Source organism: Melospiza georgiana, chromosome 9 (assembly GCF_028018845.1).
Source record: "Melospiza georgiana isolate bMelGeo1 chromosome 9, bMelGeo1.pri, whole genome shotgun sequence".
NCBI classification, from domain to species: Eukaryota; Metazoa; Chordata; class Aves; order Passeriformes; family Passerellidae; genus Melospiza; species Melospiza georgiana.
In genome coordinates this window covers 17,827,063-17,848,846 of record NC_080438.1, presented here as the reverse complement: position 1 = coordinate 17,848,846, position 21,784 = coordinate 17,827,063, and the positions used below count along the sequence as shown (strand labels likewise).

General features: G+C 38.5%; 2 protein-coding genes across 3 annotated transcripts; one reads left to right on the top strand and one right to left on the bottom strand.

The window, feature by feature from the left end:
• The first annotated feature begins 328 nt into the window (after window positions 1-328).
• Window positions 329-13,802, top strand: SPATA1 (spermatogenesis associated 1). Its single transcript, XM_058030571.1, has 13 exons — window positions 329-364; window positions 1,211-1,317; window positions 4,291-4,408; window positions 6,404-6,457; window positions 6,549-6,873; window positions 7,003-7,209; window positions 7,691-7,817; window positions 7,962-8,022; window positions 8,610-8,727; window positions 9,519-9,644; window positions 11,425-11,594; window positions 12,511-12,609; window positions 13,473-13,802. Exons 1-13 carry the CDS (start codon window positions 329-331, stop codon window positions 13,575-13,577), a joined length of 1,653 nt encoding a protein of 550 aa, XP_057886554.1. The 3' UTR covers window positions 13,578-13,802.
• A 1,542-nt stretch (window positions 13,803-15,344) lies between these two features.
• CTBS (chitobiase) lies at window positions 15,345-21,655 on the bottom strand. 2 transcript variants are annotated; one of them, XM_058030572.1, is made up of 8 exons: window positions 21,515-21,641; window positions 21,040-21,178; window positions 19,904-20,112; window positions 19,103-19,274; window positions 18,457-18,554; window positions 17,624-17,785; window positions 16,430-16,653; window positions 15,345-15,410 (listed from the first exon to the last, which is right to left on the bottom strand). In XM_058030572.1, exons 1-7 carry the CDS (start codon window positions 21,638-21,640, stop codon window positions 16,468-16,470), a joined length of 1,092 nt encoding a protein of 363 aa, XP_057886555.1. In that variant the 5' UTR covers window position 21,641; the 3' UTR covers window positions 15,345-15,410; window positions 16,430-16,467. The 2 variants fall into 2 exon arrangements, with proteins under 2 accessions (XP_057886555.1, XP_057886556.1); XM_058030573.1 differs by having other exon boundaries at window positions 15,356-16,653; window positions 21,515-21,655.
• Between the last annotated feature and the right edge of the window lie 129 nt (window positions 21,656-21,784).

Genomic DNA, 21,784 nt, shown 5'->3' with positions numbered 1-21,784 from the left:
GGGGAGGAAATGTTAAGAGGAAATGCTCTAGGGCAGATCTCAGAGGCTCAGGGCTATGATTTAGCAATTCCCCCAGTTACTTAGGTGACACTCACTTGTGTAGAAGGTGTGGTTGGTTCTGTTTGCAGTTAGCTGGAAGCTTTCTGCCTCAGCACACGACTTCCGTTTTCATAAGTGAAATGAAGATCAGTAAATGAAAAAAGGATATTTATGGAGTAACTTCTGTCACAACAGATTATCATGAAACTCATTCTTAAAGAATGCTTCAATCAAAAAGAAAATTAGAAAGCCTTCCTGGCATTTGCTGTGGTCACACAGAGGGACCAACATGTCATTGAATCAAATGAGACCTCGAACTTCACAGGTGAGAGATTTTGTGCTTTTCCACACAGATTTTTTAGATTTCACAAACAAAATGTAAGAATACATTAAGGTTCTAGAATACCTGCTTTTAAAATAGTATATGTAGAAAGAATTATTTTCTAGTTCATATTAATAACTCAACACTTGCGGAAGTATTTAATATAGATTATTTGCATGGTTTTTAGTTAAATGGAAGTATATCACCCTTGTCAATACTGTCTGAGTTTTACTAAAAATACCAAGAGCTGGAAATTAGCAGTGCAACAACTGCCACAGGTCTCAACACAGCCCAAGTGAACCTTGCTCAGAGCCAGCTTAGTTATTCTTTTTGCAGACATTAGCAGGAATACTTTTGGGTTTCCAAGGTAGCTAATATTATTTAAAACAGTCAGAAATATTTTTAAAATTTTTTTTCTTGATTACACAGTCAAGCTGTGGTGCTATTTGAATCAAGTTTTCAGGGCTTTGCATTTTTTATGAGATGAACAAAGGTAGGATTTCAGCTGAGGGATTCTTGTAGTCACGACACTCCAGAGTATCAACTGGTTTTGGTAAGATCTCTCCATTGCTGTCACAGTGATACACAGCAGTAGCACAGGCTCTCCGTTATCTCACTTCCATTGGGGAGCTTGTTCTAATGTGACTTATTTCAGCTGGCACTCAGTCACAAATTGCTCTGCTGTCACTGTTGTCACAATCTAGTCATCACTGTGAGACAGGGCCTCACTGTTCTAGTCCCTGTGCTAGAGGGAACCATTCCTGCTACACAAATTGGAAGTCCACCTAAAAAACCCAAAGTGTATAGGAAGAGGATGATAATACATTTACATCTGCTCTTTTCTTCTAGCTGTTGGAACTTCATGTTTTTTGTGTCCCAGCAGAAGTGTGGAACTTCAAGCTGAATACAGTTAGTGTAGCTCTTACTAGCAAATTTGTCTCAGCTGGATTTATAAGGTGAGTGTGGTTTTAGGTTTCATGTACATGGTAAGTCCTTCACACTGTCCTTCAGTCCAACTTTTAGTCCAACTGTTGCTCTAGAGAGCACAATTACATCTGCAGCAGAAACTTGTTGTCTAATGAAATGTCTGGAGTGTAAGTGGTGACCATAACCAGCATTATGTTAATTTGTACTGTGTCAGGCATGGTGTAGACATTGAAAAGCACTTCCAGAGCAGTGCTAGTATTTCTGTAGAAAGATTTATATTGTAAAATCACATCTTACATTCTTTCTGTCTCCTTGAGTCTGATTATCAAAAGCTGGAATTCTTCTGGGCAATGGGCCAGCCTTCAAGAGAATGGCTTGATGAAGATTGGATAGCCTGTCAGTTCCCAGGAAGAGGGATAGTGTGATCTGAGCTCTCTCAGTCCAGAGAAAGAGCTGAAGCCTTGTTTCTCAAGGGAAAGCCTTACAGCCCACGAACCAGCAGCATTTCCTCTTTCATCTTGAAAGAAGAAAGTGAAAGGCTGTGCACAACGCTGTGCACTGTGTGTGCTCTCAGGTAGCTGTTTAAAGGACTTAGTGAAAGAATACCCTGGTTCCCAGTCCTAGGCTCAAACCTGGCACAAGGAGTTGTATTTTTCATCTGTCAAAACTTTGAAAATTTTTTTTAATACTCCTAAAACACTTTGCTCACAAAATTCAGTATCTAGTGTGGTGACAAGTTGTAGAAAAATCAAATAATGTAAAGATGAGTATTGAAACTGAGATTTTACATACACCTTGTCTACATCTGTGCAAAATCTGTCAATTCAGCTAAAAGTACAGGGAATAGAGGTTTTAATTAGTTTAAATTGAGTCTTGTATTGTCCACTTGAGACAATATACAGTGTAGCTGAAAAGACTGACAGCAATCAGTTAGGAGCATGTAGGGCAGAATGCATTCATTCTCACAGCTGCTTCTGTTGAAAGGCTGCTCAAAACCAGAGAAAATAAGAGCATAAACTCATTTTGTTTGCTGTTCTAGTCTGCAGCAGAGGTGCAGAATACAGGTGTGAAGTGGTAACTTAATTTCATGTCATAGACATCTGCCACTGCCCTATATTTTCTAGTGAAAATTTATTTCACTGAGGCATGAAATTAAACTAGGATTCTCACTGATTTCAGTGGGTTTGTATCTACCTGGATAGTGTTGCTTGCTAGTGACTCTTAGATAATTGCTAATTAATTCTTCTAGGGGTACTATGCAATGATAAAGGACATTACCATCAACATAACTCGTACCTGGCCAGTGAATCACTGTCTTTAAAAACAAAAAATATTTTTAAAAACTTCTTTTATTATAATCCAGGAGAAGGAATTACTGGTACTCCTGTGACTTGGACCTGTTGATAGCTCTGTTGTTCAGTCAGCTTGACAGTCCCAGTGCTGTCTGAGTCAGCTTTCCAAAGGATTCCTGGGTCAAAGTACAGGCCACTTCCATTAGCTGTGAAATTAGAGGAAGATGTTAAGGGTGCAATTATCTATGGCGCTGAGTTCTTGTTCCCATGAACTCGATTTCTTAGCCTCTGTGAGCTTTTTTTTCCATTCCTCATTCCTCACCACAGAAGCCAAACTTTTATTTTTTCTGGATAAGATGCCTGCAATGAACTCCAGTTTGCATTGCTTTTAAAGGGACACCCTGAAGCAAGTGACTTGTATGTGACTGTTTTGTGCCAGCCAGTGGCAGCAAGTGACAGACTAATATTATTGCATTTTCCTAGCAGCTGCACTGGCAAACAATTTTGAGCTAAATTTCTGCCCTATATCTCAGGATCTGGATACCTAGATACTTTTCCCCCATTATAAATTGTAGATGTGTCCACTCTGCAGACGTTTTATGATCTTGAGGAGGGTCCTCTAAGTCCAGGGTATTTGAAATAATACAAGGCAAGCATGGTGTTCATGAGATGAAAATGGCAGTGTTTTTACTACATGCTTGAGCAGTGAGCTGAAGGCCTAAAGGGCTGCTTGCAAGTGCAAACAAACCTTGACAGGGTAATGTTGAAGACCTGGCAGGTTCTTGTCTGTACTGTTTGCTGAGAATGGCACGTGCTGTCCCCCAAGCTGTGTCTGTGCATTGCTTGAGGAGTCAGAGCTGCCTGGGCCAAAATCATCCTGCCACTTAATCAGAGTGGGTGATTAACAGTCTCAGGCCTGCATTTGTTCCCTGGTTTCTTATATGGCAGCTTAGAACAATTAGAATTGCTTGTGCTGTGCTGCAGTGCTTTGGTATGCCTCTGGCACATTTGGATTTATTGTGCAGAGATGCTTTTTATTCTGTAGTGATCTTTCTACTGAGCTCATTACCTAAATATTTGCATACTTTCAAGTAGTACATTAAATGATGTAATTCATATTTGTGTCAACGTTCTCATCCTCAAATCATGGTGGAAATGTTCACACTGCAGTGTTTGGTTTTTATTTAAAATACATTTGCATGCACACATGCACACACCCAACTGTGAATTTGTGCTGGAAAAGACAAAGCAAAGGAATGTGCCTGCTGCTTGGAGTGGACAGTGCTGAAGGCTCCTCTGGCCCTGGATGCTTGAAGGGAATGTTCAACAGTCCTGGTCCAGCCCATGAAACTGTGTCACTTGTATGGAAGTGCATGACTGTAGCTTCCAGTGGTGTTATTCATCTGCAGATGAGCAACAGCATTCTGAAGAAGTAAATTTCATATTTTGTCTGCTTCCATGTGTTCCCTTTGTGTGTACAAGGTGAGTCTTGCTGGTTAATGTTAGGACAGCCCTTAGGGTGCAGTGTTCTGAGTGCCACCCCAAAACCCTCTGGCCTGTCTGTAACTGGCTTCAGTTCTGGGACACAGCTCCCAGTTTGGGTCATTCTGGCTGTGCATGCAGCATGCACAGACCTTTACCTTCCCCCTCCTACTAACTAGCCATCATTATTTGGTCTTACAGATGTATTAATGAATGACAACATTCTAGGGTGTCTCCTCACATCACATTAAGAGTGCTGCGGGAGAGGCTTGGAGAGTACCTGGGTGGAGTGACAGTCGCAGATAAATTCAGATTTTTAAAATGCATTGGGAAAAAACTAGCAGTGGTAAGTTAATTTTTTTTCTTTAATGCTTTTCTGTTATATAATTTAAAGCAGAGATTTCATTCCTGCAGATGAAATAATATCACATAAAGTAGAGATAATTTTAGGGGCACTGTTAGCATTTCTTTTAAACATGCTGCAGCCTAAGCTCTTGTCAGAGCATATCTGCTTCCCCAAGTGCAAGGCCAAAGCTGGACAGTTGTATTACAAGTACCCTTTAAAGCAACTGGTATAATTAGTCACCATCCAGTGAAAATATAATGGTTTTGGTGAGTCCATGGGTTAAATATGACAAATCTGGTTGCATTAAAAAAAACCCAAACCCATAAGGCCATTACTACCTGTACAAGGTTGGGGATTATTCAGTTGACAAAGTGCAATGGAAGGTCAGTCAGAGTTCCTCTAATGGCTCCTGCTATGACCTGTCAAAAGCATTTAAGATATTCTCTGAATGAAAGCTTCTCTGGAAGTTCCACTGTTTAGTTCAATAATACAGCCTGAGATGTCAGTAATGAAACCCCTACATGTGTGAATCATAACTCTTCCTCCATCAGTTCTACATATATATCTTACAAAATATAGCTAAAGATTAAATAAACTTCAAAATTAGTCCAACTGAAAGTTTGTTCATGTAACACACAAAGATATAAGTCATTTATGTAAGTATAGAATACCTTTTCCATGTCTCATTTCACCTCTTTCTCATGAATTTGGAAACTAACTACAAGCAGGAAATTTGGTGCCTTTCTTTATTTCATTTCTAGATGAATTATCACTAAAATCACTCTCACATAGATTAGAATAAATACTAAGTGATTTGCAAAAACTAGGTGGAAATACATGAAAAGAAACTTAAAAGAGTGTGATACAATCTAAATGGGAAAGTATTCATATGTTTCAGTGAATTGAGGCCTTCTTAACTGGATGACAATAAGTAAGATGATTCATTTTCATTTCCACATAGTTCAGAGATAAATGGAGAAATTTTCCTGCCTTTATAATGTCAGCAAATGAATAAAATATTTTATGTTAATAGAGAATTAAAGGTACTGGTAACCTACATGAGGATTTATAGAGACAAATGAAAGATACAGTTTTTCTTTGAGATATTTACTGTTGCTTGATGTTTAACTTTATAGCAAAGTGTAAAGCAATAAACCAACTGCTTTATTTGTTGTTTAGGGTCATGGTAACCTCATTGAATTACATCTCCATGATCAAATATTTGTTGAGTGTTCTCTCCCCTTAGTCTTCTGTTTCACAACTCTAACAATGTAAGCAGAACTAAGAGCTGTGCCCTACTTCCAAGCAGGGGTCTCTTAAATGAAAAGATAAACATAAACTAAAATCATGTTCATTTGCTCTTCCTTTTTTATATAGAACCTTTGTGTTTAATTCAATATAATTATTTGAATGTAAGCTCAGATTTCTTTTCCTTACGTTGGAGCACATCTTTCAAATACATATTGACTATTTTAGACTTTGTTTTCAGGACAACTGTTTAAATGTGAAAGTGTTTGTCACAAAAAGAATATGAAGGAAAATTATAAATACAAGAAGACATAGGATAATATTTGACTTTTTTTCCATATACATTCCATATTTTGCATGCCTGTATTAGGGAAATAGAGAAAATTACGTGAGACTCAGCATTTCTGTCCAGATTCAGCTTGAAGCAACTTTTGATAAAGAAAGTTGCAAATTTTCTTTTCCTGGGACTGTTGGATCAGGTGCAAAGGATAAAAAACCATTCAGTACGTGCATGTAATCTTGTGGGTCTGATTAAGATTTTGAAAAATAGACAAAGTTGCAGAACTCTGTCAGAAAATACAAATGTACTCTGAGATACTTTTACTCCATAAAGCCACTACAGATTATGGTGATGGTTATAAAAGAATGCAGTATGTAAAAAATGACAATAGAGTGCATATGTCACATGCAACACTATTGATGAAAAAAGTATTTTATTTGTTATGTTTCCATATTTTATCTTCTGAGGTGAAAGCAAAGCAGGAAACAGAACTGGAACTGAAGTCATTTGCTCCTCCTTATGTAAGTACTGAGTGGCTTGTAAGGTACCATTTTCTAAAACTTTACATTGCACATTTTCTTTGTGTCTGATGGATATAATCTGCAATTTCAGGCACTTTATCCTGAATTATATTTACTACCTGGAGTGGATTATTTTGAAGATGTTTATCCATTGCTATCATCACCTCAACAGAAACATCACATTAGTGAAAAAGTTAATAGGTTTGGTCATGGATCAAGATTATCCAGCCTTTCCCAACAGAAACCTAAAAAAGGCAAACCATTTTTAGAAAGAATACAAAGCAGGCATCAGGTAGAAAATGTGGAAGTGCCCAGTCCTGTGAAATGGGGTGAGAAAGAGCCTGTTCCAGTTTCACACACAAACAATAAGCAAGACAATAACAACAGGATTCCAGAAAAACAGTTTAAAGAAAAAGGTAAGCTTAACCAGTGTGGTGAAGGAGGGTGATGAATGAGAAGAAAAATAAATATTATGGTTAACATTTACAGTAAATGTTAACCATACAGTAAATAATATCTCTGACATATTATCAATTACTATACAGATCAAAGTGGATCTGATGGATCTCTCTTCACACCAAGTCATTCCAGTCCTGCAGACCAGGGGTCTGGAAAGTGGGACCTGGTATTACTGACCTCTGAGCAGAATCATCTCAGCCAAGATGAAGAAGACTGCAATGCTTCTAGGTGGAATGACAAAGCCAAAGGAACTGCTCTTACTCATGTAAACCACAGTGATGAACAAGGCCAGGGTAACCAAAGACCCCAAAATCACATTAAATATCAAAAGGGTACACATGTTTGTTATTGTCTTTTTGCTAAAGCAAAGTAAAGCTAAGTCTTAAGGAATCTGTAATTAAAGTGTAAGTTGGAATAGCACTATGAGAGCAATATTCCATTTTTTAAAAATAATGATGATGTGTTTCAGAGAGATGTGGTCCTTCATTAGCACTGTGTGCTGATATAGAGAAACACTTTACTGTAGTTGATACATTTGCCTAATCACCGGAATCAGTCAGATATAAATTCTAATAACAAAAATACCTTTTTTCCCCCTTGATTTCTTTCTTCTGTTATTTATGGAGCATTTCCAAATCCTAGAGATAACACGACTTGCTGTGTTGATTCACTGAATTTCCAATACAGGTTGGAAAGCCCAGTCATTGACAGTCAAACCAGCCTGATTTTTGCAAGTGTAATCTATGTATTTTTGTCATCACTATCCTGTCACAGAACTAGCAAACATGGAAAATAATGAGCACCAAAAAGATACCAAATTAAGAAGAGACAGAATACAGGGTGCTGAAATTCTTAAAATAAGGGAAGACCAAACTACAGATTATGTCCACAAAAAACAAAGGTTAGCAAATAATACATCTCCTAAAATAATGGATAATATTAATTCACCAATACAAACTTACTTTATAGACTTCAAATAAATGAAAGAAAAGGAGGGAAAAAACATTTTGGTGAACTTTCACTTGTTTTTTTGATTTTATCTTAGCTTGCAGCAAAACAGAACTAAGAAGACTAGAGTTGTTCTTGGTGAAAAACTGGATAATCAGGTATGTTTTTCAAGGTAACATTCCTAGTAATCTTGAGCAATAAATATAGTCCTCCACCTAGAAACAGTCTCATTTTGTAAGACTGGTGACTCATTATAAATATGAAAGATTTGAGAATAATTGAGAAAAGTTTATTCATGCTGTGCTACTTAGCTTAGATTTTCTAATGAATATCAACTATCTTTCTAAACAATTAAAATCTACAATTACAGATTTTAGTTTAGAAATTGGCAGGTTTTTATTTCATAATTAACAAACCAGGTGGCCATTTTAAGGCCCTTAGCTCCTGGTCTTGCATGGGACCATCAGTAACTTGGGGGTTATGGGCATGGACAAGAACCAGTAGCAATAATCTGTAGTTTTTTGTATGTGTTCTGTGTGATGAAGTGTTCAGTACTCTCATTTTGTTTGCAGAGATCCAGCTGTTTGTAATTTAGTGGTCATGGGTACTGGTAACAGACTAAAAAATCCTGCCTGAAGTCAAATTCAGCCCTCTCCTTCACTCAGGCCACTTTCAGGGCATGTGTCTAATGTAACTATTCAGGATTATGGTGATATACTTATAGTTGTGTCTTTTGACTCTATAGGCAGATGAAAACAAGCAAAATCATCTTACTTGTCCAAAAGAGTGTATTTCAGCTCCTAGTTCACCTTTTTTGGCATTTACTGTAAATCCAGCTCAAGTTCCTGTAATTCAGGCAGCAAGTGAGTACATGATTCCAAGAAATTACAAGGAAGTGAACTTTTAATCAAGACTGAAGACTCAATGAAGACATAAATACCTATACTATACATGCATTAATTCACAGTATTGTTACAAATTTTAATTTATTAATGGAAAATTCCAGGTATTTATGATTGCATGGACTGTCCTAGAGCTTTGCAGGTTCCCAGCACTAGAAAACCCAACTTGTCAAGTGGATGGAAGGAGAAAAGGAGGGAGATCAGATTAAATGCTGCAGGCTGAAGTGAGAATGTAGCAAAGAAAACCACAAGTAGTGTTGCTGAGGGGGAGGATAGTGAGAAGTTAAGTGTTAGACCTATTGTTGCAGACTAGTGAAAGTCTCAGATATTGTCCTGCAAGCTGGAGTTTCAGGCAAGATTTCTCTACAGTTTCTATTGCAATGTATTTTAAGCAAGAAATAGTCTTTTGGAGGCTTTTTAGGCTTCATTGAGAAGAGTTTGCAATGTATGGAGTGAATATATTTCTTGCTTACATAGTTTTAGTGATACATTGTCTAAACATACAGAAATATGTTTGTTTGCATGTGTGTGTGCATGCCTGGATGCATGCTGGATTTCCCCCTTTTTCTAAAGCACCAGCCATTCTGAAAAGTTAGCTTAAAATGAAACCTGATTAAAATGAAATTGTTTCTATTGCTTGTTCTGACAGAGCTTTTGGCATTATTTGTGATGAGTGCATTACAAAAGTCTTGACTGATCCTTTGTACTTAGAGTATTCAAATGCTTGCTAAATATAATTGTAATATCTTTAGAAAACAGGATGGCAGAACAACTGCAACAAATGAAGGAAGACAGAAGGCACATGGAAAAAACTAGAGAAGAACTGAGAAAAAAAGCTAAAGGGCTACTGGAGCAAAATAAGCTGAGGGGATACCATGGTACACTTTTAATTTATTTTGGAATTTGGATTGATTGAGAAATTACAGTGAAACCAATGTGAAAATATTTGTCTCCTTGTCAGTGAGCTTAATTACAGAGAGATCAGTCTGCTAACCAATAGCTCCAAGAAGACTAATTTGGTGTAATATCATGCTAGAAATATTCAAGGTTGCAATGTTTCCTTACACTTTTTTTTTCTTTGTGGCATGTCTTATAAAGTTAAGGTTGTTCTGGCTTTCCTAAACTATTCAGGTTATGTCTCATGTATGTGCAGTGCTCAGAGAGCTACTGCAGGCTTTTCTCTGAGGCCCAGGGCAGCCTGGCATTTTCTAATCCTGTCTTTAGCTTACAAGAGGCTTGTACTGTGTTGATAGGGCTTCAGGTAAATTGCAGCATAATAATTTTTGTTCCTCCTATCCAATGGTATTCAGCTTATGACATGGAAGTTCCAAGCCTGTTGTGACAAGCTGGACAAACTTTGGTTTTTAACAAGGTCAAATCTCATTGAAATTTTGCATAAATATTCTTCATAAAATTATTTTCAAGTTTATACTTAAAACTATCTTCCCTAAGTCACATCCCAGTTATACAGAAATGAGATTTAATAATTTTGATGTTTTGAGAGCTTTCTCTTTGTGCTTAAATGTCACTAAGTCATTCTAGTCTCAAATATTACTTGTAGCTCATTGAAAGGAGAGATCATTCTTTCAGTTATTCTCTAAGGACATGGCTGCACAGCCTGGGGAATTTGTATTTAAAAACCTCACACTTGTGTGTGTGAAGCAGTAACTCTGTAATAGCATGGAGCTGCAATTCAAGGTAGAGATAAGCCCTAAATGGCACCTGCATTGCCTTAAATTATGTTATCCAGTTAGGTAAAATAAAGGTTATTTCACAAGGATTCAAACAGCTTCTGCAGGTTGTGCAACAAGCATCTGTACCTCTGAATTTATTTTTTAATCAGACCTGAAGAGTTTTGTAAGTAAGGGCACATAGCAAGCATGTTTCTTTACAAGGTATTAAGGAAAGAGAATTTTCTGCAGTAACAGCCATCCAAGCCTGTATTTAATATCCTCCTAAGAGTGCCATGCTGACAGGCACTCTCAGTTACCTGGCACAGAGTCATCCTCCAACAGCTGAGCTGTTTTGGGTAAGTTTCACTTGTCCTGCTCCCATAAACTATGCCTTGAAAGAAGGGATTCATTTAAGACACTGCAGATTTGCAGTGGTCATAAGACTGCCACATTCAGGGGCATTTATGTGCCACCTCTTGATAGCACACTGACAGCACAGGGAGAATCATAGTGAAGTGTAAAAGTAACTGACTGTTCCCTATAATCTGGGATGTCAAATTGAAGCTGTTCCAAATCTCTGTCCATGAGGAGCATAAATTTTGCTTAAATCTACAATGCTACATTTTCTGGTACAGTAGAGCTGTGGAATTCAGACTGTGCTGGGCATACCACTCTTCACAGGAGCACCTAGGTGCTGCAGAACAGCCAGGCTGAATAAACTTTGGGTTTGGACCCTGTGTTTTATCTCAGTGGACAGACAGAGCCCTTTGTTGCAGATTTATGTGAAAATTCAATTGCATTTAGAGAGAATGTAACTTGAATGAAGATTTTTTTCGCTACATGTTTATTTTAAAGAAACCTCCTGCCAGGTTTCAGTGGGTGCATTGGCCAGCTGAAGCTTGTGGGATGAGCTGTCATGACTGCCTTCAGCAGACCTTATGATAAGGTGAACAAGACCAAACCCTGTTACTGTTCTCCTGTGCAGTGCGTGAGGAATGGAAGAAGAAGTACTTTGAAACCAAGAAAGCTACAGTTTCACTGGAGGACACTTTAAACAAACTGCAACAAGATTTAGAGCTTTGCCACCAGAAATTGCTCTTGCAACTGGAAGCCAGAAATAGCCAAAAACGACCAAACAAAACAACAACTTCCAAGGTATGTGCTTGTATTATTTATTATCTCTTTTTTCACAGTCTGAGGGTTTTTTGTATAAAACATAAAGTAACAGATTTATCACCAACCAATAACTTGTAAACTACCTTTAGCTCAATGATCTGAGGGACAGAGTTCCTTCAGGTCATTTGTCTCCAAAAGACTGCAGAAGTGCTTGAGTTTGAGCATTTGTTTCTTTCTGCTTTCTGTTGGTACCTTTTTGTAACAAAATCCCCTTCTGTTCAGTGTAGTTAATGGATTGTTCAGTTCTACTTTGTTTCTATCATCCAAGATTTCATACAAGGAGGTAGTGAATGTTTGGAGCACAGAAAACACATCTGTAGCTTTTGAAGTGGTTGCACTTCAACTATTGTGCAACTGTGAGTTTCACAGGAAGTTCAGAGGGATTAAAAGGAAAAAAGATAAAAGAAAAGGAGGAAACACCCTTTCCAACACTTGTGCCTGCTAATTTTCTAAATGCATTAATGGAAGCAAGGCTGTTGAAAACAAAACTGAAGCTAGCCTAGGAAAAATAGATGTCCCTTTCTTGCATCTGAAAGATGTGTGCATGCACAATCTAAGAGTGTATATCATATACAAACATGTATTATTGGAGCTATCTTGAAATATCTACGAAATAAAAATAGGAGTAGGGTTGACATTGTGTCGTGGCTATGCTCAGATACATTATTGGTCCTTTTCTGTAGTGGGCAGCCCCCTGAGAAGGGAGCTGGGATTTGCAGAGCGGTGAGGCTGAGCCCTCAAGGGCGACGTGCAGCCAGGCAGGCACCAGCCAGCTGGGCAGGCAGGGAATTTGGAAAGAGGTTGTTAGAGGATTGCTTCTGAGTGGTGAAGGAACACCCAGTGAGGGACAGATGCACTAATGCTGCACCTCGAGGTTTGTTGTTGTTTCACACAGAATTACACAATCATCCGGATTGCCACAGTGCAGCACGAACTCCATCAACTGAGGAGGAAGCTAGAGGATACAAAAATGAGACTCCTCATAGAAATTAAGGTACTGTGCCTTTTATTAGAACAGTCAAAATGTGGCAATGTATAGAAAAAAAGTAGAACTTCTCAATTATTAGATGATGTAAATATTTGCTAAACAGTTCTTGTTTTATGCTGTTAGTATTAAGGTGTTAGGTGTTGTGACTTTAGCATTTGAGCTAAATTACTCCAGGACACAGGTTATCAGATGATTTGGAATGTATGGCATCCAAGCAACTTAGATACTCAGTGTACTGTGTAAGCTAAGGTTCACAATCTTGTTCATGAAATTCCCATTTCATTCAAAAGGTAATTGAAGAAATACACCTCGTGTGGTGAGGCACTGAGCAATAATAAATAGACCATGGCTAAAAAAAGAAAAATGGTATAAAGGGAAAAAAATGAAAAAAGTCCCCCAAAAAAACTAAGAAAGAGAAAAAGCTGTCTAAGAAGATTGCAGACCTCTTCATCTGCTTTATTCCATATCAGTGTTGCCTATGACTCTTTTTGGAGGGAAGAGGTGGTATAGGCCTTCACCCTGGACAGCTTTCCAGCTCTGAAAGCTTGAAATAGGAGTGTTCTACATCACAGAGATTGCCCATGCTCCTGTTTACTGGCTACTCCAGGGTGGTTGGAATTATTATGACTCCTCCATTGTCTAGCAAGGAGTGGAAAGAACAATTATTTTTGCAGTTGTTTCCAAAACATCAAGGCAAATTACAGAACAAAGTGGTGCTAGGACACATAAAATTTCACAGATGAAAGATGCATTCTGTATTCAGCCATCCTGTATAAAATTCAGTCTTAGTTATATAAACCTATATGCATGTCACCTCCAAAAAAAGCCTTCTTAAATTGGCATTCCTTAAATGATGGGTTCTTTTGCAGATGAGAAAGCAAGCAACATCTGATTTACAAGCACTGAGAGCAGAACTGACCCAAAAGAAGATTCATTCAGCTTTAATTCTCCAGTCCAGAATATCAGGAATTTAAGAAGATGACATGAGTAACATCTGTGAAATGTACAGCTCTCTAGTGTATGGGAAAGAGAGTTTCAGAGCATTAATTTGTATGTTCTTGAAGTAATTTTGTAAAAAGACATTAACTATATAAATGTTGTGGAATTTGTATACTAGGCTACTGAGGTAATGCAGCTCACTTCTTTTTAAATCTCACTGTAAGATCAGTCAACTACTTAAACATACAGTTTAAGCTAGTAACAGCTGAAACTAAGCTGTTATTTTTAAAGTGCAAATTAGTTAATTGTGTAACATGCCAGTGGCATGCTGATGTTCTTTGATTAACTACATACCTACCAAGAAATAAACCTAAAATCTATAACCTCCTGTCCTTTTTTTCAGGCTCACACATTCTATTTTTTAGACATTATTAAAATATAGTTTCTGTAGAAATACAGCAACACTTTATTTGGCTATTTACTGGAGTATGTTTTTGTCATTATAAATACATCTATCTATAAATTACCAATGTATCATTACTGTATTATTATGAAGCATAAACAAAATCTCAGATAATCTCACTTTTTTCCATATCTAGCTGGTTTTGTTCCCTCTCTTATTAGGAAAGGCACAAAAACATTAAGTGTATTCTGTAGTTTGAAAGCTTGCCTGCAAGCTTTCTCTTGGGCCATTAAAATGATGATCCTGGTCCAATTTACACCTCCTGCATGTTCTGCCTTTCCTTAATTCCAAGATCACGCCTGCCCTGAGATTAACAATTCTCTGAAAGAGGAATTAGAATCCTCTTCATAGGAATTTTTTCTAGCTCTGCTGTTTGCCTCTTTGCAAACCAGATGTTATTATATTGAGCAGAAGAATAACATGCTAGAAATTAATCTCAGCTAAAAAGCTACCAAGGCTGTATTTATAACTGGAAGTGAAACACTCATGGGAAATAAGTTATGGGATAAGAAAATTATGCAGCTCTCAGAAGAACTAAGTTAGAAATGTCTTGAGTCAAACCACCCATTATCCAATTTATTTTCTTAAAGATAGGACTTAACAAAGATTTTAGTGCTAAAGGATTGAATAAATTATTAAAACTACACCCACTTTTGCTTAATTCAGGGTTGAAGCTCACATTCTCTATTTAAGAATTGTGTCTTATTTAAGATATGAAAGCAGGCTACCAGCTACTGGAAAATCAGCACCTAAATTTAAAGTATAGTATTGTCAATTCATGATTCTTGACTGCTACAGGAAGGAGAGTTTTGTAATTAAGTCAGCTGGCCCTCAGAATTTTGCAGGTCAGATATTCATAGCAGAAGACTCTCAGTTCAGCAAATATCCATTGCACGGTATTTAAGCATTTAAGGTTCTGAAGTGTGTATATATATTTATATATATATATGTGTGTGTATATATATATATATGTATGTATGTATAAAATGTAGGAGTTTCTCTTAAGACTTATAGAGTGGTGTTCTAGTGAAAAGCCACCTGATTTGTCAAGGGAATTTTTTAGTTTCTGTAAGAGCAGCAGGCTTCACCTTCTGCTTTCCATCCCCTGTAATATCAAGCAGACACTTCAGATGAAGTCTTCCAGTCTTGGCCCCAGTAGCCATTATGGTAATGCTGCCATACTGTGGTAACTCTTTAGCAAGCAAAAAAACCCAACCAACCAGACAAAAAAACCCCAAGCCCCCCAGCCAAACCAAACCAAAAACCCCACCAAGCCCACAAATGACTACATCTACCTAATGAAATAATTTTTTTAATTAATAGAGTCACTTAAGCAGGGCCCAGTTGCACTTTAATCTGGTTGTGAAACAGTTCTGAGAAGCAGACAAGCAGTGTGGGTTGTAAGCTGTAAAACAAGTAAAGCACAGACAGAGAACATTGTTTACAAGCCTTACCAAGAGCAGCATTTTATTCAACAAAAAAATCCTGTAAATACCAGCTAATCTTTACATCACTATGTGTATTTTAAAAAGTTATACAACTTCTTTAGGCAAATGATTTTATGAAAATATGAACTAGAAAAAAAAACATAATCTCCTGTTATCTCAGAGGCAACACCCCATAAAAACAAAAAAACAAGCTACTGAATAAATCTTAGGGTGTGTGGGAAAATAGATATGCAGTTTATTAAATGAGCTTCTGAATTCTAGTTTTCAGGAAGTAGTTTGAAATGGAAGGAAACATCATCCAAGTCACCTTCATATTAATGCTTCTTCTTCAAGCTAAGGTCAGAGATTTTCAGCTTTTGAAACTGCGGAATTTATGTGATACATAAGCACAGTGAAACTGGAGTTTATTGAATATTCCTTTCTAACAACAACTTTGATATAAATCTTAACAGCAACTAGTTCATGTTATGTAATTTCTTCAGTCCATAAAAATCTTTTCATCTAGAAAAATAACCAAGCTGGATATAATCAATAATCTGTCTCTCCAGTATTCTGTTTAATCTGATTCTAGAGTGACTTAGCTAAAATACTGTTTGGATTGGGAAGTCAGAAGGCTGAGACTGCACCATGTAACACAGGAATAAGTATTTGCTGCACCTGGCAGCTTTTGCAAAGCATCATTATGAGACTGCCCTGTAAATCCATCAATTGGTCTTGTTACCAGACACACATTGGGTGCAAGCATTAACCAACTTACAGTAACTGTGAAAAATTAAAAAGATGAGCAGTCTTAAAAAAACCTACTGATACAAGGATTGTTGTTCCAAAGCAACAATGGAACTTTCTGAAGAATGAAAATACAGCTTTGCATATAAAACAACAAGATTGATTTGCCTCGTTTTTAAAGTTTTTTTAATCACAATATATTTATATAAAGTTAAAATCTGTGATAGTGTAAGCCAAAATAAAAAATTACCAATTTTCATCATTCTAAATCAAGGGTTTACACAGTTCTTATGGTGTCAGAGCTTGCCACATTGCTTGAGTTTGTTGTTCTGCTGCAGCTTCCCTGGAATAGTCAAGACTATTTCCATTCCACATGCCAATGCCCCTTAAGCCTCGACTCTTCACATATGCTGCTTTTAGAGAGATGCTGTGAGGGTCATCAAACCATACCTGGTGGAACTGACCAACAGAATCCTAGAAAAACATTTAAATACCAGTCTCAGTGATCACATTTCCTCTTGAACACAGTTAAAAGTACAACTAAAAACTGAGAGAAACAAGCTAGGTAGATTTATTTAATATTTTCCTGATTTATCAATTCTTTGTCACATGGGACAATTAAAGATTCTAAGCCAAATATTTGGATTTTTTTAAATTGTAGAATATTAGTTATAAAACAGTGACACAATTTAACTGAATCTATTTAGATAAAAAGGCTTATCTAATTTGTATTTTAATATTTTTTAAAAATACAGCTAAAATTTCAGATACAGTATCTAAGATAACAGGTGAATTTAGTTTGAGATTGTGGGTTTTTTAAGCAATAAGCGGTTTTAGAGGAGGTTATAAAATTTTATCAAGGTTATGCTGCTTTTACCTGGTCATTGCTTACAACATCTTTTTATCACCAACATGTGAAGCTTAAATAATGTTTAAAGAAACAAGACAAAATGGACACACTGTGGTGTTCTTGTAAGCACAGTCATTTATGGACTCTTTCACTGTGTCCATGTAGAAAACAAATGCAGAAGAGAACATGCATGCAAGGCATCAAGCTAGACAAAATTAAGAGCATCTCAGAATCATTTTTAGTTTAAATCATTTATCAACTCATGAAAGTAACTCTGACAGTGTTAGGATGGAGCTAGAGGATGTCTTTGTGCCAAAATGTCCTTTTTGACATAATGCAGTATTTCAAGAAGACTAGAAAGTAATAGAGATTGTTATTATTCCTGTAGTCTTCAGGCACTGCATCCCTCTCTCAGACTAGGAATTCAAGACAAATTTGCAGCAATCCTTTACGGTACCCAAAAAACCAAACCAAACCAAACCAAAACGTAGAAAACATAAAAGGAAGAATCTAACCCAAATAACTTCATAGTCAAAGATCTGTGGTTCACGAATGTTTACTCCACACCTCAGTGGCTTGGAAAAAGACTCTTACCTTGTACTCATAAAATGGAGCCTTCTGCACCTGATCCCACAGCAGCCCTGAGAGAGAACTGTTCACCTGCTTCATGATGGCTGCGTAGGGCACCTGGCTCCCCGCAGCGTCACTGCAGGGAGCCCCACGGAAAGGCACCTTGGGGAGGGAACAAACATGCTCCTGGAAAACAAACAGGGAGCCATGAGTGTCAGGTGAGATACCCTCAACTCCAGAATAGGAGTACAGCCAAGAACAATTCACAAAAGGCGTGAGGGCCACAAAAATTCCAAATCTTCAAGCAAATTCAGCAGCTACTATTTGTAGAAAAAAGTAAATTAAAGCAGCTACATTTTCTTTTATCTGCAGTAATGCAGGACTGGATGGATACCCTTCAGCTTAAACAGTTGTCTTATCTTTTCCACCTTTAATTGACCCTTACATTTTTCATAAGTAATATTTGAGACCTCATAAACTGCTATGCTGTAACAGTCGTAGGTTTGCTACAGGTTGTTGCACCTGTCTTTACAGTGGTGTTCAGAAGGCACATACAAGTGTTGTAGGGCCTTTGGACTTCATCTCTTCTCATAGAGATAACATTTATAGCTCCTTACCCAAACACAGGGCTTGGATGTCATGGGATTCAGGCTGCCTAAGGAGCTAAAATGTCTGGTAACACACTGCTCATGAGTTATCAGCCAAGCAAAAGATTCTGGTTTGTGTCCCAGCTTGATGCTCTTATCCATCAGACCACAGTATTTCCCAGTCCGAAAACAAGATTACCAAAATCTAGTTACATCTTTCCAGGGAAAAAAATTAACAGTTTGATTGCAACCAAATAATCTTCACCTTACCGTGGATAGGTTTTGGCAGACATAGTCATAGCCATACCAGGGGACACCCATCACAAGCTTCTTAGGATCAATGCCCATAGCAATGTACTCTTCATATCCTAGTTTTGAGGGAAACAAAAATTAACATGCATCTTTACTTTTCCTATGCTTTTTATTCTTACAATTAATTTAGGGCCAGAGCCACTGCATGATACCCAGAAGCCAAGGTGCAAGCTGTCCTTTGCCTTCACCTGCACTCTCCAGTGAGTGAGAGGCTTGCTCTACTGAGATCCCAGTAACTGCTCCAGTTTCTCACACTTAAAACCATCTGCCCTGAGCAGAGGTTCAAAAGATGAGAGAAATGTTTCAGGTTCTCTGCAATCCCAGGCAGACACCACTGCTCTGGCTGCCATTTGTCATTCCAAAAGCATTCTTTGCACTCCTGAGGTTACAGGGACCAACACACAAGGCTGAAGGTCTGTCTGTCTGTCCCTGCATAAGGACCAGGGACACTGTCTTCATACCCTGACAACACACATCTGAGCACACTCAAAGCCTTACTGCAACAATAGCAAAATAAACCTGTCTGAGAAAAAGCCCTCTTTTCTATCTACTCATGTGAGCAAATGGCAATGTTCTGACTCCTGGGGAGATGTTCTGTCCTCACCAACTAAAGTCTGCAGGTAAGGAGCATTGGCTTTTGCAACACAGTCTGTCCAGATCTGGCTCTGTTCATCATATGACATCACAAATAAGAAGTCACAGGCATCTGCAATCCCAGTGTAGTTGTAGCACCTTTTATCTATGCATGCTGGAGACCAAGCCACATCAAAGGTTACCTGAAGGAAAAATGCACAATTTAGTACCAAGTATGGCACTTAGGTGCCCTTGTTATCTCCTAAAAAAACCCCAAAAAAGCTATGACTTTTAAAGACAGTATTTCCCAAATGGTACAGTTTAACACATCTTGATAATAATGAACTATAGAAGAAGCTGCTCATATGATCAAACAAACAGAAGATAATAAAGTGAGTACCCCATTAGTGAACATATACCACCAAAGAAATTAAAATATAATATGAAAACCCCCCAAAATATGAAGCATGGTGCAAATCTTGAAAACTTGCATGATAGATTTACCAAAAATCTATCAAGGTTTTGCCCCAGCAGGCTGTATTTGCCCTGCTTTCAACAATTCATTAAGGGACACTAAAAACTGCCAGCTCACACATAGCAGTAACATTGTATGTAAAAATCTCAGCAAAGCCCATCTCTCATTGAAATTCACACAGGTCAAAAAGAGTGATTCTTACAAGATTATATCACAGCTAATATCCATAATTAAGCATTCACTAGAATATTATATTTAGATCTGCATAAACTTTTTCATCTGCTAAACAGCACTGCCAAAAGTCCTTACATTTCATAAGAATAAATTTAATGTTTGCATAAAGTACATTATTATTACCTGTGATCCAGCTATTTCTCTGTGAAAAGCATCTGTAGTTTCTTTAACAAGCTCTGTCAATGCATAATACTCAGGGGAGGTTTCATTAACTTCTTGCTCTATATCTAAGTTAATTCCATCCATATACTGCTTTTTTGTAAGATCCACCTGTTGGGATATCCATGCTGCTCTTTTAGCAGGATCAACAATTTCCTGAAGAGGTACATCACCTGGACAAGAGGCCTTCAGGAGTTAACATGCATTTGCACCACAGTAATAGTAGGAAGGAAAAGTTGGTCTTTAGTTAACCAACAAATTTAAACACAACATTAAAAATGCCCATATCAATACTGGTAAAATACAAAGGAGTTCATTTTTTCCTTGAGCATAATTTTGAGAAACCACCCCAAAAAAGATTACCAAGGTTCTTTGAGAGAGTGGTGTTAAAATTAAGTTCCTTTCTTTTTCTATAATTTTAATCTTTTTGCTTCTGCTTAATATTCTTTAGCTATTGTAAATTACCTTTATTGAAATCAAAGTACTTTTAGCATTTTAACTGGTCATATTTAGAGGAAAGCTACTTTTGTGTTTAACATTTGCTGTTTTCCACAATGTAGTCCTGGATTCTGCTTTTTCTCAACAGAGCCAAAAGGTATTTACAACATGTAAGCTAATGAACTTTGTCTTTCTAATCAACATTTGTACCTGCACAGAGTTCCTGAGTAAGTTTTAAAACTCAACCACTTCCTAATACAGAGGGATTAATATAAGTGCAAAATACTAATTACTTAAAATCCCTTTCCTTACATTGTCTTTTGTGTACTCCACATAAGATCCAGAATACAGACCCAAATATCCGGCTTTTTCTTTCCTCCCTCTTTCCCCATAGCAATGATGCTCCCTGTTAAGAGAACTTTCATTAAGATGTCACTGGGATGGTTTGGTTACTACTGTGGCACAATCCACTGTTGGTTTCAATACCCTGCATACCAGCACGTGCAAAATGTCAAGGGTTCATTAAAGCCTTATTAATTATTTCTCTTAATGATTTTAATACTCTGCATACAACTGAATGTAAAATGTCAAGGTAATATAGTCCTGTGTACCTTATCTTATTCACGTATCATAAACACCCATGTTTCTCCAGTGTAACCAACCTTTCAGTACTACCCTCGCGCCTTTGGAGTGGGCATAGCACACGAGCTCAGGATCGTACTTCCCAAAAGCCGCCACAGTGGTAATTTTGGACCAGTCATAGGATTTCCAGGCTTCCTTCCCCACATCAAACACGAATACCTGGAAAAGGGGTAAAAAGCACCCTGGTTATCCCTGAACGCTTCTCAGCAGGAGCAGCATTCTCCCGCGGCTCCCGCAGCGGCACATCCCCGCTGGGCACGGATGGCAGCCGGGGCCGAGTGCGGGGCAGCACCGACCCAGGCACTGCCCGGAGACACTGCTCGGCCCGGGGACCCTGCCTGGGGACCCTGCCCGGGGACCCTGCCCGGCCTGGGCCAAGCGCAGGGCCCCCGTTCGAGAGCGGCGCCCGGGGCGCGGCACTTGCTGCGAGCGGCGCTGCCGCCGGGCCCGGCCCCGCCTGCGCCGCCAGCGCCCGCCCGGGCCGGGGCCGCGCACCTCGAAGCCGGCGGGGCCCGTGACGGGCTGGCACAGCCGCGGGTCCCGGCAGGGGCAGGCGCCGGCAGGGCCCAGCAGCTGCAGGAGACCGACGGGCAGCAGCCACCCGCCCCACGGCCGCCCCATGGCCGCCTGTGCCGGCCCGGCCGCGCAGCCTCGGCCCCGGGGCGGGCCCGGGCGGAGCCGGGCCCAGCGCGCCGCCTGTGCAGAGACAAATGAGCTCGGCCAGCGTTCAGAGAGCAGCTGTTTATTGAAAGGTCACCCCGGGGC